Below are 16,604 nucleotides of genomic sequence, written 5' to 3'. Positions count from 1 at the left end.
GATGGTGAGAACCCTTCATAATGGGTACAGCAGGTGTGCAGACCTGGGAACATAGACCATGTATGGTGGGAACCCCTCATGATATGCACAGCAGGAGTGCAGACCCAGGAATATATACCATGTATGGTGGGAACTCCTCAGAAAGGGCACAAGAGGTGTGCAGACCCAGGAACTCAGTGCAAGGATGGTGAGAACACTTCATAATGGGTACAGCAGGTGTGCAGACCTGGGAACATAGACCATGTATGGTGGGAACCCATCATGATATGCACAGCAGGAATGCAGACCCGGGAACATATACCATGTATGGTGGGAATCCTTCATAGAGGGCACAGCATGTTTGCAGACCTAGGAACTCAGCACAAAGATCTCACCCAACAGAGACTCTGAGAGATAGAAGAGACAGTCAGGTGGTCTAGCATCAACCAAACACTGAAATTTCTGCTTTTGGTGGACTGATTGTTATACTTGACTACCTGCTGGGGATGTTTTGGCTCCCCAATAATTCTGTGGCCATTGAGTAGGGCCCTGGCTGGATAACAAGTGAAATTTTCTTGACGATCACAGAGAAGAAATTGGATTTATTGGAGGTGTCACAGTAACACAACCGCCTCAAAAATCCCTTTCATCTCCCCAGCTCATTATGAAAAATTCATACGGTTTAAATGAAATAAGAGCAAGATTAATGAGAATAATCTCAGAATACAGAGTAATCCAGGTATGAATCAATCACTGTCTTTAATTAACGTTCAGCTCCTAATTATTTGTTTTAATGTGCCCAGATCTCTAAGACTACAATTATGGGGAAGGAGGAGTCGTCAAGGACACCAGCGAGGATTTTCAAGTCATATTTCAGGTTTTTTTCCCACTAATGAACATTTTATTAATGCCCAATAACAAATTATTACACTGGTGCCATCTAGTGTTCAGCAGCTAAAATAACACAAAACCATATTGGTCATGGTGAGATGGGACTGAAGGGACCAAGAAGCCTTCCAACGGAATAGTGTGTAGTCTTCTTTGAACAGAAGGTATTCACATGTCTCATTCCGTCACATATCCCAGAAATAAGAGGAGTGTTCCTCGTCTCAGGACAGTGAGCAGAGCCATGCAAATCATCCCTTTGAGCCCCAACAGCTAGATGCATATCCAGAACTGCTGGTGTATAGAGAAAATACAGCCATTTATTCAAAATTGGCTATAGCTGTTTCAGGTTTTTTGGCCATCATCAGTGCAGTGTATGGAAAGCATGTCTTCTATGAAACAAAAGACACAGTATATCCTTATAGATTATAAGGGAATCAGTACATGGGACTGCAAAGCCTTATTAGGATTGTGAAAGTCAAGAATACAGCCTAGTATACAGCACTGGATATAGAAATGGAATTGACTAGCAATTGATCACTAAAGGAATGGCTCCTTATGGAGTAAGGTACACAAGTATCTCCAATCATGTGTTATTAAGCACTACAAAATGCTACTCGTGTTGCTCACTCCATAAGAAGCCATGTGTTCCATTTATAAAGGAACTAACTGTCAGTCCTGGTGATTAAACACTAGTGAATTTGTGTGGCTCTAGCTCAGCCTTTCTCAACCAAGGTTCAGTGGAACATGAGGGTTCCTTCATGATGGCATGTGAACTGGACATGAGCATGCCAGAATGTTTATTTTCATTTCGGATGCATTCATTCATTGAAGAATTTCATTTTGTCATATTCATTATGTTGACCAGATTTATTTTCGGAATTTGTTTTGTATCTTCGGCATTCGTTGCATATTATTATTATTATACAGGATTTATATACAGTAGCGCCAACAGTTTGCGTAGCACTTTACAATATAAGGGAGACAGTACCAGGGGCGGACTGACCATTTGGAAACTCAGGCACTGCCCAAGGGCCCGGGGTCAGTAGGGGGCCCCATGAGATGCCCCTGGTACCTTTTTCATAGGCTTTTTTGATTGTGGGCAAGGACACAGGGGCCCCATGATCCTCTAATGCCCGGGAGCCCCATGAGTTGTCAGTCTGCCCCTGGACAGTACAATTACAATACATTTCAGTACAGAAGGAATAGGAGGACCCTGCTCGTGGAGCTTACAATCTAAAGGAAGGAGGAGGTGATACAAAAGGTGATAGCTGTGGGGATGATCTGGTGGAGGTGATTCAAGTACAGTTCTTAGGTGGAGGTGGGATAGGCTTCCCTGAAGAAGTGAGTTTTCAAAGATCACCTAAAGGCAGACAGGGTGGGGGCTGACCGGACATGCTGTGGTAGGGAGTTCCAGAGGATGGGGGAGGCTCTGGAGAAGTCCTGGAGGTGAGCGTGGGAGGAGGTGATGAGGGAGCTAGAGAGGAGGATATCATGGGAGGAGCGGAGTGGGCGATTTGGGCGGTATCTGTGGATGAGGTTGGTGATGTAGCTAGGGGCAGTGTTGTGGATGGCTTTGTAAGCTGTGGTTAGTATTTTGAATTTTGTACGTTGGGTTAGTGCAGTGCTTCTCAAATAGTGGGGCGCGCCCCCCCAGGGGGGGCGCGAGGCTCCGTCAAGGGGGGCGCGTTTGACCTCGGGGAACATACCGTATTTTCCAGCCGCCCCCCCCTTCCGACAGAAGGGACACTAAGTACAAGGGTGGGCAGAGGGCTGCTGTCTATTACCTGGCTCCCACGATGATCCATCCAGGAAGCGCTGCTCCTTCCTTCACTCCGGCCACTCCCTCACTCCTGCCGCTCGGCTCCGCCTCCTCACCGGTGATTGGCCGCCAGAACTGTAGCTCAGGAAAGGTACACAGGCGGCCAATCACGGGCGAGGAGGCGGAGCCGAGCAGACTCGCGAAAACCCGCGAGTGAGGGAAAAGCCGGTAAGTGTGCAGTGCAGAGGTGCTGCTGCAACCACATATGCTGGCTGCAGCAGCACCATACTGCAACAGGGGTCAGCAAGTGTCATTTACAGTCGTGCGGGGGGGCGCAAAATGTTTTCTTCTTCCTAGCGGGGGCATGACAGAAAATAATTGAGAAGCACTGGGTTAGTGGAAGCCAGTGGAGGGATTCGCTGATCGGTTGGTAAGGTGTATGAGTCTAGCAGCAGCATTCATAATAGACTGAAGGGGGATAGCCTGTTCGTTGGTTTTTCCAGAAGATCGCTATATAATTGAAATATTTTCAAATCAGATGGATTTTAATAAGAAGGATTCAATATTTTCTGATGCTAGTGTCAGGAATGGACTGGCCAGCAATAGTGGGACTCACCTGCCTTATGAGCTGCAGTACCAGGGCTGGCCAGCGGGTGCTCCCAGCAATCAGAGACTCAACCTTGCAGCCAGTCAAACACCTGGAACTAATTATACTGGTGTATTTAAGGGATGGCCAGACCTGCAGACTCTGCCTTGGTGTGTGTTTTTCCTGGGCCCTGTATCTTGTAAACCTGTGTTCCTGTTCCTGTCTTGTTGCTGACCCTGCTTGATTCTGACCTTTGCTGACTTCTCCTGTTCTGATCCCTGGCTTGTGACCCTGACCATCCCTCTGCCTGACCCTCTGTACCACGCTGCACGCTACCTGCTGAACCTGGCCTGTGACCCCGACCATTCTCCGCTTGCTCCCCCTGTACCTACCTGCCCGATTGAAATTGACCCGGCCTGCCTGACGACGCTTGCATTGTATGTACTGTTATCTGGGGGTGGTTGGTTTGGTTTGTTTGCACTGTGTTATGTTTTAGTATTGCACTGCGTTTAGGTTTGTATTGTTAGTGTTAATAAATTACATTGTTTATAACATATCTGAAGTCTGCGTTTCCCTGCGTCAGTCACATACCTCTGGTCACACCCGGGAGCCCTGACATTACACCAAGGCCAATCCTGACCAGAAGTGGCTGCACAGGGAAGCCATCTTGGTTTGTTGATGGGAAGGATGGATCTGGATGAGGTTGTGTATTTATATCTGCTAGTGTTTGATGACAGAGAGTATGCTTATCAAACTCTGAAGGAGTATACCCGGGATGAACTGCTAGAATGTATACGGCTCGCTCATGTTCTAGTAGATCAGGGCACAGAATTCTCTGAGGTGCAGCCATTGATTCAGATTTGTGCGGAGTTGGTTTCATCTTGTACCCTCGATTGCAGGGATGAATTTTTGCCGCCATTTAGTGCTGACCAGGTAGAGTCCCTGGTATGGTTATTAGAGGATGATGTGGATTGCTTCTTGGAGCATTATGCTGCATGTTCACCACAGACACTAAGAGATTGTATAAATGCAGTGCAGTCTTTGGTCAGACAGGCTTTGTGTAAGCTGAGCTTTGTTCAACCCATACTGCAGACATGGACAGATTTGTTGCACCCAGCCTCAGTCAGCCTACAAAAACCCAGTCCTGCTTCTAATCCATTTCCTCAAAGCTCTATTCCTGCATTCCCAACAGCTCCTCCTGCCCTGCTATCTACCGCATGTCAGTACCCTGTTCCCACTCGCTGCACCTATCCTGCCTTTAACCCTGTAAAAAAGCCCTCTGTAGCAACTGCTCCCTCTCCTGTTCCATCCTCCAGCTCTTCTCTGTCTCCAGCTGCTCCATCCGTTTGCAGACCTGCGTTTACTTGCAGTGCTCCAGTAGTTAAAACCAGAAAAAAGCGAAAATTCTTTCCAACCAATACCATCCTGCCAGTATCCAAACCGGTGAGCCTGCTGTCTGAGAACCTGCCTTCCGTGGTTCAGCCTGGTGCCTCTCTTCAGCCTGATGCCTCTCTTCAGCCTGATGCCTCTACTCAGCCTGAAGCCTCTATTCAGCCGGATGCCTCTACTCAGCCGGATGCTTCTACCCAGTATAATGAACTGATCCAGCCTGATTATCCTATTAGGCCAGTTGACTCGATGCCCGCTGTTGATCCAGATGATCCGGTACCTGATTCGGTGCCCGCTGTCGTGCCAATTGACTCAGAGCCCGCTGTCGTACCTGGTGACTCGGTGCCCACTGCCTTGCCAGATGACGCGGTGCCCGCTGGCGAGCCAAATGACCTGATGCCTGGTGACCCAGTGCCCGCTGTCATACCTGTTGACCCGATGCCCGCTGTCGAGCCAGACGATCCAATGCCAGACGACTCGGTGCCCGCAGTCTTGCCAGACGACTCGGTGCCCGCAGTCTTGCCAGAGGACTCGGTGCCCGCAGTCTTGCCAGACGACTCGGTGCCCGCTGTTCCGCCAGTTGACTCGATGCCCGCAGTCTTGCCAGACGACTCGGTGCCCGCAGTCTTGCCAGACGACTCGGTGCCCGCAGTCTTGCCAGACGACTCAGTGCCCGCAGTCTTGCCAGACGACTCGGTGCCCGCTGTTCCGCCAGCTGACTCGGTGCCCGAAGTCTTGCCAGACGACTCGGTGCCCACAGTCTTGCCAGACGACTCGGTGCCCGCAGTCTTGCCAGATGACTCGGTGCCCGCAGTCTTGCCAGACGACTCGGTGCCCGCAGTCTTGCCAGACGACTCGGTGCCCGCTGTTCCGCCAGTTGACTCGGTGCCCGCAGTCTTGCCAGACGACTTGGTGCCCGCAGTCTTGCCAGACGACTCGGTGCCCGCTGTTCCGCCAGTTGACTCGGTGCCCGCAGTCTTGCCAGACGATTCGGTGCCCACAGTCTTGCCAGACGACTCGGTGCCCGCAGTCTTGCCAGACGACTCGGTGCCCGCAGTCTTGCCAGACGACTCGGTGCCCGCTGTTCCGCCAGTTGACTCGGTGCCCGCAGTCTTGCCAGACGACTCGGTGCCCGCAGTCTTGCCAGACGACTCGGTACCCGCAGTCTTGCCAGACGACTCGAAGCCCGCTGTTCCGCCAGTTGGCTCGGTGCCCGCAGTCTTGCCAGTTGACTCGGTGCCCGCAGTCTTGCAAGTTGACTCGGAGCCCACTGTCGTGCCTGGTGACTCGGTGCCCGCCGCTCCGCCTGGGGGCCCGAGACCTGTTGCTCCGCCTGGGGGTCCGGCGTCCGCCGCTCCGCCTGGGGGCCCGAGACCTGTCTCCCCACCTGGGGGCCCGATGCCTGTCGCCCCGCCTGGGGGCCCGATGCCTGTCGCCCCACCTGGGGGCCCGGTGCCTGTCGCCCCGCCTGGGGGCCCGGTGCCTGCTGCTCCGCCTGGTGGCCCGCTGACTGCTGCTCCGCCCGGTGGCCCGCTGCCTGCTGCTCCGCCCGGTGCCCCGGTGCCTGCTGCTCCGCCGGTGGCCCGGAGCCTGCTGCTCCGCCCGGTGGCCCACTGCCTGCTGCTCCGCCCGGTGGCCCGGTGCCTGCCGCTCCGCCCGGTGGCCCGGTGCCTGCTGCTCCGCCCGGTGGCCCGCTGCCTGCTGCTCCGCCCGGTGGCCCGCTGCCTGCTGCTCCTCCCGGTGGCCCGGTGCCTGCTGCTCCGCCCGGTGGCCCGGTGCCTGCTGCTCCGCCTGGTGGCCCGCTGCCTGCTGCTTCGCCTGGTAATCCGATGTGCCTCTGCCCGGAGTCCAGCCCGATGTGCCTCTGCCCGGAGTCCAGCCCGATGTGCCTCTGCCCGGAGTCCAGCCCGATGTGCCTCTGCCCGGAGTGCCTCTGCCCGGTGTGCCGCTGCCCGGAGTGCCTCTGCCCGGAGTCCAGCCCGATGTGCCTCTGCCCGGAGTGCCTCTGCCCGGTGTGCCGCTGCCCGGAGTGCCTCTGCCCGGAGTCCAGCCCGATGTGCCTCTGCCCGGAGTCCAGCCCGATGTGCCTCTGCCCGGTGTGCCTCTGCCCGGTGTGCCGCTGCCCGGTGTCCTGCCCGGTGTGCCGCTGCCCGGAGTCCTGCCCGGTGTGCCAGTCTTTGATATCCCGCCAGTTACCAGACCCGGGCGGTGGAACATTTTGCCCAGCTAGGACTGTTTGGAGCGTCCTGAGGCCGCTCCTTGAGGGGGGGGTACTGTCAGGAATGGACTGGCCAGCAATAGTGGGACTCACCTGCCTTATGAGCTGCAGTACCAGGGCTGGCCAGCGGGTGCTCCCAGCAATCAGAGACTCAACCTTGCAGCCAGTCAAACACCTGGAACTAATTATACTGGTGTATTTAAGGGATGGCCAGACCTGCAGACTCTGCCTTGGTGTGTGTTTTTCCTGGGCCCTGTATCTTGTAAACCTGCGTTCCTGTTCCTGTTCCTGTCTTGTTGCTGACCCTGCTTGATTCTGACCTCTGCTGACTTCTCCTGTTCTGATCCCTGGCTTGTGACCCTGACCATCCCTCTGCCTGACCCTCTGTACCACGCTGCCCGCTACCTGCTGAACCTGGCCTGTGACCCCGACCATTCTCCGCTTGCTCCCCCTGTACCTACCTGCCCGATTGATATTGACCCGGCCTGCCTGACGACGCTTTCATTGTATGTACTGTTATCTGGGGGTGGTTGGTTTGGTTTGTTTGCACTGTGTTATGTTTTAGTATTGCACTGCGTTTATGTTTGTATTGTTAGTGTTAATAAATTATATTGTTTATAACATATCTGAAGTCTGTGTTTCCCTGCGTCAGTCACATACCTCTGGTCACACCCGGGAGCCCTGACAGCTAGTCCAACCCAAGGGAAATGACATAAGCTAATTGGACATAATCAACTGGCGCCATGTGCATCTGAATTAACAGATGGAATGAATATTGGATCCATTCATTATTTGAATCCAAATTATTGAATAGATTCAAATATTGAATTAATTTCCCCATGAGCCTGAACTTTTATTGCATAATACAACATCATCTGAATGAAATGAATGCATCTGTTAGTTTTGTCACTACTTTTTCAGATTCGTTGATATTCATTATTATGTCCATTGGAGAATCGTATACATCTGAATCTCCGAAAATTAAATTTTTGTCTGAAAAACAAACTGAAACAAAATGCACATATCTAATGTGAACCATTGGCATGACACCAGTGCCCATCAAAGCAAGAGAACACTACACTGACCAACAATGTAAGGATAGACATTGGAAAATAAAGAAACTACTCTACTGGTACAAGACCAGCATATGATTTACGTGTGTTCATTGAGTTGTACCACTGCATTCAGGGACAAAAAGGATTCCCCTTCATCATGGCCTTCAGTTCTATACTGACTGATAGTGTGGGTTCGGTAAAGATTGGGTGTGGTCTCCCGGCAAAGTTACTCACTCCAACCAGTGCTAAGTAGAAAATGATATTTGAGCATATAGGTGAGGAACACTAGCCGATTCTGGCCTTTCCTGATCAGCCCTGAGAATGTGAAGTGGACAGTGAGACCATCCAGGCCACGGGAGTACACAATTCTAGATGACCAGCAAAATGCAGGGGCAACAATATATATGGTGCAAAGACTTGTGAGCTGCTATGTGTAAACCAAAATTCTAAGTTAGTAATTTGCCCACACTATTCACACTCCCATACAAAGTGGATTCCCCCGAGGAAGCCACGTGACCTGGTGACGTAACGCATAGGGGGGGGCTTTGATGTCACGAAGCTCGTGGAACAGGATTGAGGATACAGACAGCCTGCTGTAGGCTTGAGGTTAGAGGATCTACATTCACAGCATCGGATATCACTGGAGATTATTATATGAAGCGCATTATTACTTCATAAATGTGAGTGGAAAACGGTTTTTTAATAATAAATGTTTAATAAGGATAAAACACTATGTTCTGGTCATCTTTTCCCGATGCAAACATGATGGTGGAGGTGTGATGAGAAAGAGAAGAAAGAGGGATACACATTGGAAGAACATACCCGTTCCCATTAAACAACAAACATCTGTCCATAATAAGGGACACAAATGCGATTTATGACTTCACCTAGCGGTTTGGTCATATATACCAGGTGAGAGCACAGCTGGTGGAGCTGGACAAATATGAAAAATGTTGGCAGCATATATTATTGAAGCACTGGGTGTCTAAGCAGCACTTTGGAACTGACACGTTATTATATTGCACCTTAGGACTATATTATATATAGAGAGGTTTATGCAATATCTGTTTTTGTGCAAATTAAGTTTGTTTTACTTTTGAGGTTTTATATGATTATGTATTTTGGTGAAATTGACACTGGATTGTTTAAGAATGCAGGGACTCATTTTGTAACTGAGTAAAACTTGCTGATGATCGCCTAAAACATTGGGTTCACTGTCCACAACAAACTCTCTGGGCTGGTCCAGGGGAGACCTTCAACACCGGAGCTGGGTGGTGCTCCTTGCTTCTATGCTCAAATGACATTTCCTACTAACTACCGACTGGATGGAGGGGCCTCGCTGGGAGACCTCACCTACTCCCATACCACACAAACTCTCAGGCAGTACAGGAGTGCGGAGATATATCAGCCCAGTCTCACTTTCTCCACTATACAACAACATAAGTGACCTTCTTCTCACTGACTAGCAATCTAAGGAGCATTCTTCCCACTGACCAACAATGTAAGAATATTCTACCCAATGACCACCAATGTAAGGGACATTCTTCTTAATGACCAGCAATCTGTCCAACTGATTCTTATGTAACAGGGCTCTTTTAAACTGGCCAAAAAGGGACAGTACTTTTCCACTGACCATTATTGCAAAGGGGCACATCTTCACTGATCACCAATGGGAGAGGGAACTTCTCCACTAACCAGCAATGTAAAGGCACACTTCACCACTGATCACCCATGCAAGGGGGCACTTAAATGGGCTACATTTTTTACTGATCACTAATGTAAAGTGGCACATATCCACCAATGTAAGAAGGCACTACAATGACCACCAATATAAGAAATCCTTCATTTACTTACCACCAATGTAAAGGGTATCCTTCTGCAATGACCACCAATGTAACAGGGCACTACAATGAGCACCAATGTAACGGGACACTACAGTGACAATGACCACCAATGTATGCAGGGATCTACAATGAACATCAATGTAATGGGGCACCACAATGACTACCAATGTAAGGGGTCACTACAATGACCTCCAATCTAAAAGGGCACTACAATGACCACTGATGTAAGGGGGTACTACAATGACTACTAATATAATGGAGCAACTAACCACTAACCTCAAATGCAGGGTCCTTCTTCCACCAACCACCGATTTAAGGAAACACTACAATGTATTATTATTTTCTTATATTTACAAATAACCTACTGAAAATGTAAAATAATTTCAAGGGTTCCCCCCGGTAATAAACTATGAGCCTGACCTAACCTATCAAGGGGACTGTCAACAAGTGGGTAGCAAGAGATTAAAATTGCCTGTGGAGCTTTTCCCTTAATGGGATGGCCATTAATCATTTCAAACATTCAGACAGCAAAACACAGCCCACATCAAAGACCTGGCAGATATTATAACCCACCCTCACTCTAACAAAAAATATAAATGCCAAACGTTCTACTTTAATTAGTATAAGTCTAAGTGAAAACGTGAGTCATGTTTCTGCTCCATACCGTGTAATAGCTGCTGTTTTGGTTGAGAATGATTCCATCTTTCTTCCATGTCACTGTTGGTTCCGGATGTCCTTTAGGTGGAGAACACTCGAGCACCAATGGTTTGCCTGCTGCCACCATCTTATCTGATGGCTCCAGGCGAAACTCTTCTTTCAGAACTGGAAAAAAAAATTAGATTCACTCACATATGATGCCAAATGAAGAACATTTGGTTTTTCCTTACAGAAGGTGTAAATCTAAAAACCTAAATCTCATATCAAGTTTTCATACAATGTTCATTTTATGTTAAAATCCATTTTTAATGTTTTTAAATCTGCAGTTTGCACTAAATTAATTCCTGGTGATCCTGCTATGTGGGTCCTTGTTCAGGCACTTTCTGCTATAGGGTGACAAAGCTCTGTCCCTTCCTCTCAATTGTGCTCCTACATTGTCACCTAGTCATAACGGCTTCCAATGGAGACTACACATAGTTACACATTTGTAGGTCTGCTGTTTACACCTTTAGGAAACAGCAGGGAGAAATGCAATTCTTTATGATACAAACTAAATGTAATTCACTAAGGCCCTGGTGCCCAACATGTGGCCTTGGGGCTGCATGACGCCCTTTGGCACTTTTTTTTGCTGCATCCGGACCTCTGCAGCCACTACTCTGTGTGTCTAGTCTATGACTCCTGAATTATGTCCCTAGCAGGGGCGGACTGACAACTCATGGGGCCCCCGGGCAATAGGGGATCATGGGGCCCCTGTGTCCTTGCCCAAACTCATAAAAGCCTATGAAAAAGGTACCAGGGGCATCTCATGGGGCCCCCTACTGACCACGGGCCCTCGGGCAGTGCCCGAGTTTCCAAATGGTCAGTCCGCCCCTGGTCCCTAGTCTCCAACAACTCCTATAGCATGTTTGCAGTCTCCGACTATTTCTAATAGCACGGCCAAAGTTTCTGACCTTGTCCTGTAGAATGCCAGCAGTCTTTGACCATCTCTTGTGTCATGCCTAAAGCCTTTTACCATAAACTGTTTTATGTTTGCTGTATTATGTGTAGCCCTTTGGTGATGTCGGGGCCGCACTTGAAGCCCACCATAGTAAGAAAGTTGACCACCATTAATTTAGGGTTTGCATGTACTTTAAGCTTGACCCCTGCCAAAACTTCTTTTAGGTTTGGATAGAGTGGGAAACAATTAAAGATTTTTATTTCTATACTGTATGTGACCCCAAAAAGGGAGATTTTTTCCTAAATTCCTGTCCATGTGACAACATGGACATGATAACAAGAAATAAGGGACTATTAAGTCAGGTACAGACAGCAATACAAATATTGTCAGAAGTTCTAACTTTTCCTTAACCTCCCTAGCGGTCTGATTATGTCCATATTTCTGTGCTCAAAGCGGTACATTTTTTTGCATGGAAATATGTATTTTTTTTATTGTAGGCTGTAATTTTTAGGAATAACTCACTGAAATCTGTCCGAACAAGAGTCTAGTAAACATCCCAGGTATGATAAAACTTGAAACACGAAATCATAAATTATAATTTAATAAATAATCATAAAAAATAATAATCTAATAATAATAAATTTAATTCAATAATATAATGAAACCAAAAACACTGAAATTTGAAATATAACGCCAAGTTCGCACATCGCTGAGCAAAGTCGCAAAATCGTTTTCAGTGTCTGATGACGAATTTCCCCACGAATCATTATCACTCAATTCTGCAAGTAGTTCTAATTTACTATCGCTGTTCTCTAGCTGGTCTAAAACCGCTTTTGACTTAAAGGGACGCTTTTTGGACGCCATGAACATTTATCAGTTTCCAGGCAGAAAGAACAGTAAAAATGCAGGCAGGGCGCAGGACAAAGCACTCGGGACAAAATGTATGTGAAATGGTTTGATACAGTAATGTTATACTATGTGATTTTAGTGAATGTCACTTTTTGTCATTTTCAAATTTTCCGCCGTTCCGTCCCCCGTACGTCCCAACGCTCGCAGGGGACGCTGCAGGAGGGACACTGCGGGAGCGCAGGACAAGGTAAGTGATCGAGGGATCGCGGAGCAGCGCTGCATGGTAAGCCCGAGTGTAGCTCGGGGTTACCGCTTGTGGTACTGAAACTTTACCCCGAGCTACACTCGGGAATACCGCCACGGAAGCTACAAAAATATGCTTTGTCTGTGTCCCGCTTGGAGAGATTTAAATCACTTCCTTTCCCGCTGCGTAGATAATTGACGCTTCAGCTCCCAGTGCCTGAAACATCTCCGCTGTTAGGGAGATGGTAAGAAGATATTATACAAAATACCATTTCAGAAAGCTATACTAGCAGTAAGTAGGCTAAAGGGTGTTTTTATTGGTTGCCCGGACTGTTCTGCTTTAGATGAATTTATATCTGATGCCAAAACATATTTTATAGCTTTGTATGGCGTAAGCAAGGGTTTCTTGCTGTTGTTTTTTTACTTTTGCGGTTGGTGTCCTTGTTCGGAGATACAGAAACAAGTGGGAGGAAATCAGAAAACAGTTAAATCAACTCATAGACAGTTTTCACCAGAACAGGTGTCCCCAGGACAGAGAGGGGTGAATTTCCCTTTCTATCTATACTAAAATATATAGAAAAAAAAGATACAATTGCAAAGCAAAACACATTTGGGGACACGATATAATTTATACAGGGGTTCTAACCCTTCCATACTTCATCCAAACACTAAAAATGAACGTTTTTGGCTTTAGATTCAGTTAATAAAAATGCAAAAGATGCAGCTGGCATTGGCAACTTTTATTTTAACTGCTGTAAACAATTAAATTCAAACTAAAGAATTTTTTTCATTTTGGGTAAAGGGAGGTTTGCAACTCATGTTACGTTTTTTTGTCATCTGTGTTCCATTGAAGAGTTTTCCTGTCCCACAGTCAAAACAGGAAGTGAGAGGAAATTCCTCCAAAGAGAGGGAATCTCTGGTTGTCACCAGGGTTACCAGTAGGTAACTAGTGGGTGTGGTAAAAACCTGGCTCAACCACCTGTTTATACCACAACCCAACCACAAGTATAAACTTAGGCCAATTCCAAGGTTGAAGGGGTTATTAGAGACTACCCACTTATCCTATATCTTACATTACTTCTTTGGGTGACCTCTGAGGTCATCTGTTAGTGCAGAAGTAAATTGCTACAACTAACATTTGCAAAAGAGGAAGTCAACAACATCATTATATTGAATGTACTCTTGTGGCTGACAGAAACCAATGCTCAAAAAAAAAAAATAGACTTCATGCGCAAAAATCACCAGAACCGAATGGCTTACACCCAGGAGTTCTCAAAGAACTCAGCCATGTTATAACCAGATTACTGTTCCTAATTTTTAAGGAGAGCTTACTGATGGGAATGGTACCAGCTGATTAGTGAAAAGAAAATGTGGTACCAATATTCAAAAAGGGGATTATTTATACACCTAGAAACTACAGACCAGTCAGCCTAACATCAGTAGTATGTAAATTATTGAAAGGAATGATAAGGGAGCAAACCCAAACTTTTGCTGATGAAAACAGAAACATTAGTGTTAACCAACATGGACTGATTAAATCCATTCTTGCCAGACTAACCTTTTAACATTCTAAGAGGAGGTAAACTGTAATTTGGATAGAGGAAGGCCTGTGGATGCAGTGTATCCAAAATAATTTGATACAGTACCCCGTAAATGATTAATTTACATATTAAAGTCTTTTGGCATTGAGAATATGATATATACCTTGATATAAAACTGTTTGCAGGAGCACATCCAGAGGGTGATTATAAATGGCATATATTTCTGAATGGTCTAGAGTTAAGAGCGGTGTGCCCAGGGCTCTGTCCTGGGACCAATTCTGTTTACTTTTTTCATAAATGATATAGAGGTTAGAGTAAATAGCTCAATCTCAGTGTTTGCTAACAATACAAAGCTAAGCAGGGCAAAAATGTAAAGTAATGCACTAGGGAACTAAAAATATGAATACAAGTTATTGTGTTCAGTTGACCACCCCTCCTCCTCAAAAAACTACACTCCCTCGGCCTCAGAGATTCTGCTCTCTCCTGGCTCTCATCCTACCTGTCACAACGCTCTTTCAGTGTTACCTATAATGCTACCACCTCCCCCTCACTCCCCCTCTCTGTTGGGGTCCCTCAAGGCTCCGTCCTCGGGCCCCTTCTCTTCTCCATCTACACCTCCTCCCTTGGCCAACTCATACACTCTCATGCATTAAAAAGAGTACTCAAGAGATAAAACTATAATTCTACCACTTTACAAAACTCTGATTAGGTCACATCTTGAGTATGCCATCCAGTTCTGGTCACCAGTCCTCAGGAAGGATGTCCTTGAACTGGAGAGAGTCCAGAGAAGGGCAACAAAACTAATAAGAGATAATGTGAAACACGTTACCAGGTCCTGTGTTCTTGCCCTGGTGTTTTGTGTGTCCTATGGATTAATAAATACACAATATATTCATCTGTCCTCCGATGTGCGGCTGACCCTTCTTCCTATTGCATGGGAAATGGAGGTCTATAGTCAGTGTGGCAGTGCGGTGTCCTGCCACGGTCAAAATAAAGCTGAAAACCCTGGATTCTCAACCAGGCAGGTTGAGGGGCTCCAGAGAGTTGATGTATTGCAGAGGAAACTGACTTTTCGGTTTCCTCATTTATTCATTAAGTTTGTTTTGGGATCTGGAGCCCAGAGATTTCAAAGAGATCTGGGAGGGATGAAATCTCCAATCCGGGGTCCGTGTTTTGAGAACCCCCAGGACACTGATTGCACAAGTGTGTGCAGGCCTTTTGTAGAGGCCTAACCATGGTTCTGGGCTCCTCCCTGGCAGACAGGAGTCAGGAGGGCTCCACCCCGGCAGACAGGAGTCAGGAGGGCTCCACCCTGGCAGACGGGAGGTCTCTGCCTTGGAGTCAGGTGGAAGCCAGACTAGCTGGGTGCTAGTGGCCAGCTGTGTGTGAGAGCCATATTTTGGGAAGAGTCTGCAGGAGACAGACTTAAAACTGCATACAAGCCAGGAGGCTGAATACTGTTTAATTTGCTTGATGGTGGATACCCCTGCGTGGGAAGCATTTTTGTTTATGGAGCTTTTTTCTTTTAAATAAAAGTGGGCAAAAAAGCCCTTAAAGAAGCGAGTTGCTCTGTGCTTTAACAAGAAGAGCTCTACCATTTGAAGCGAGTTCCCACATCAGTTAATGCAGCCTGTCAGAAGCGTGTACTTGATATAGGTGGAATGGCTTCTAGAAGTGAAGGAAATGTTGTCGGTATTCCTTCCACCAGCAGTCTGTCGCCCATAGCAATGGAAGTGGATTCGTGCCATAGTGTTCCCCATCCTGTACAGAGGTAAGGAAGTTCTAGTTCAAGCCAAGTCAAGTGCATGTATGGAGCCCACAGTAGGTGCACAGAGGGGCCCCATTCCACTACTAGGAACTGTAGTGAAAAGTTGAGAATGTAAATTGTCATGGGGACTCGAGTGTTAACTGAGAACAGTTATGGTGTAAGTGTACATGGTGTACATTCTTCTCTTAGAGGGGAGGCCTACCTTAGAGTATTTCCCCACGGTGGCCTCGGCCTTGTCCGAGGGCATTGATGAAGATGGCAAAGAGTAAAGTACCCCATATGTGAAGTAGAGATCCAGTACCTTGCGTAGCCCAGAAGCAGAGATCCAGTGTCTTGCGAAGCCCAGAAGCAGAGATCCAGTGCCTTGCATAGCCCAGAAGTAGAGATCCAGTGCCTTGCGTAGCCCAGAAGCAGAGATCCAGTGCCTTGCATAGCCCAGAAGTAGAGATCTAGTGCCTTGCGTAGCCCAGAAGTAGAGATCCAGTGCCTTGCGTAGCCCAGAAGTAGAGATCCAGTGCCTTGCGTAGCCCAGAAGTAGAGATCCAGTGCCTTGCGTAGCCCAGAAGTAGAGATCCAGTGCCTTGCGTAGCCCAGAAGTAGAGATCCAGTGCCTTGCGTAGCCCAGAAGTAGAGATCCAGTGCCTTGCGTAGCCCAGAAGCAGAGATCCAGTGTCTTGTGTAGCCCAGAAGCAGAGATCCAGTGCCTTGCGTAGTCCAGAAGCAGAGATCTAGTGTCTTGTATAGCCCAGAAGCAGAGATCTAGTGCCTTGCATAGCCCAGAAGTAGAGATCCAGTGCCTTGCGTAGCCCAGAAGAACCCACCACGGGAATAGGCCTCTCACGTGACCCATATTTTTTGCCCAGCTTAAGGGGGAACATGAAGGAGTGCCAC

The 16,604-nt window shown here is 47.7% G+C and overlaps 1 protein-coding gene across 2 annotated transcripts in view; it reads right to left on the bottom strand.

Annotated features, from left to right (window-relative positions):
- ROBO4 (roundabout guidance receptor 4) overlaps positions 1-16,604 on the bottom strand; it is a 138,434-nt gene that overhangs the window by 77,970 nt on the left and 43,860 nt on the right. For both annotated transcript variants that reach the window (XM_089652128.1, XM_089652129.1), the window contains exon 3: positions 10,383-10,540. In XM_089652128.1, coding sequence (XP_089508254.1) covers positions 10,383-10,540 — 158 coding nt within the window. The remainder of the gene's footprint in view (positions 1-10,382; positions 10,541-16,604) is intronic.

This window comes from Staurois parvus, unplaced genomic scaffold (assembly GCF_062004578.1).
Source record: "Staurois parvus isolate SC_StPar_1 unplaced genomic scaffold, SC_StPar_1.0 ptg000671l, whole genome shotgun sequence".
NCBI classification, from domain to species: Eukaryota; Metazoa; Chordata; class Amphibia; order Anura; family Ranidae; genus Staurois; species Staurois parvus.
The sequence above is the reverse complement of the archived record's forward strand: the minus strand, read 5'-3'. Positions and strand labels throughout refer to the sequence as shown.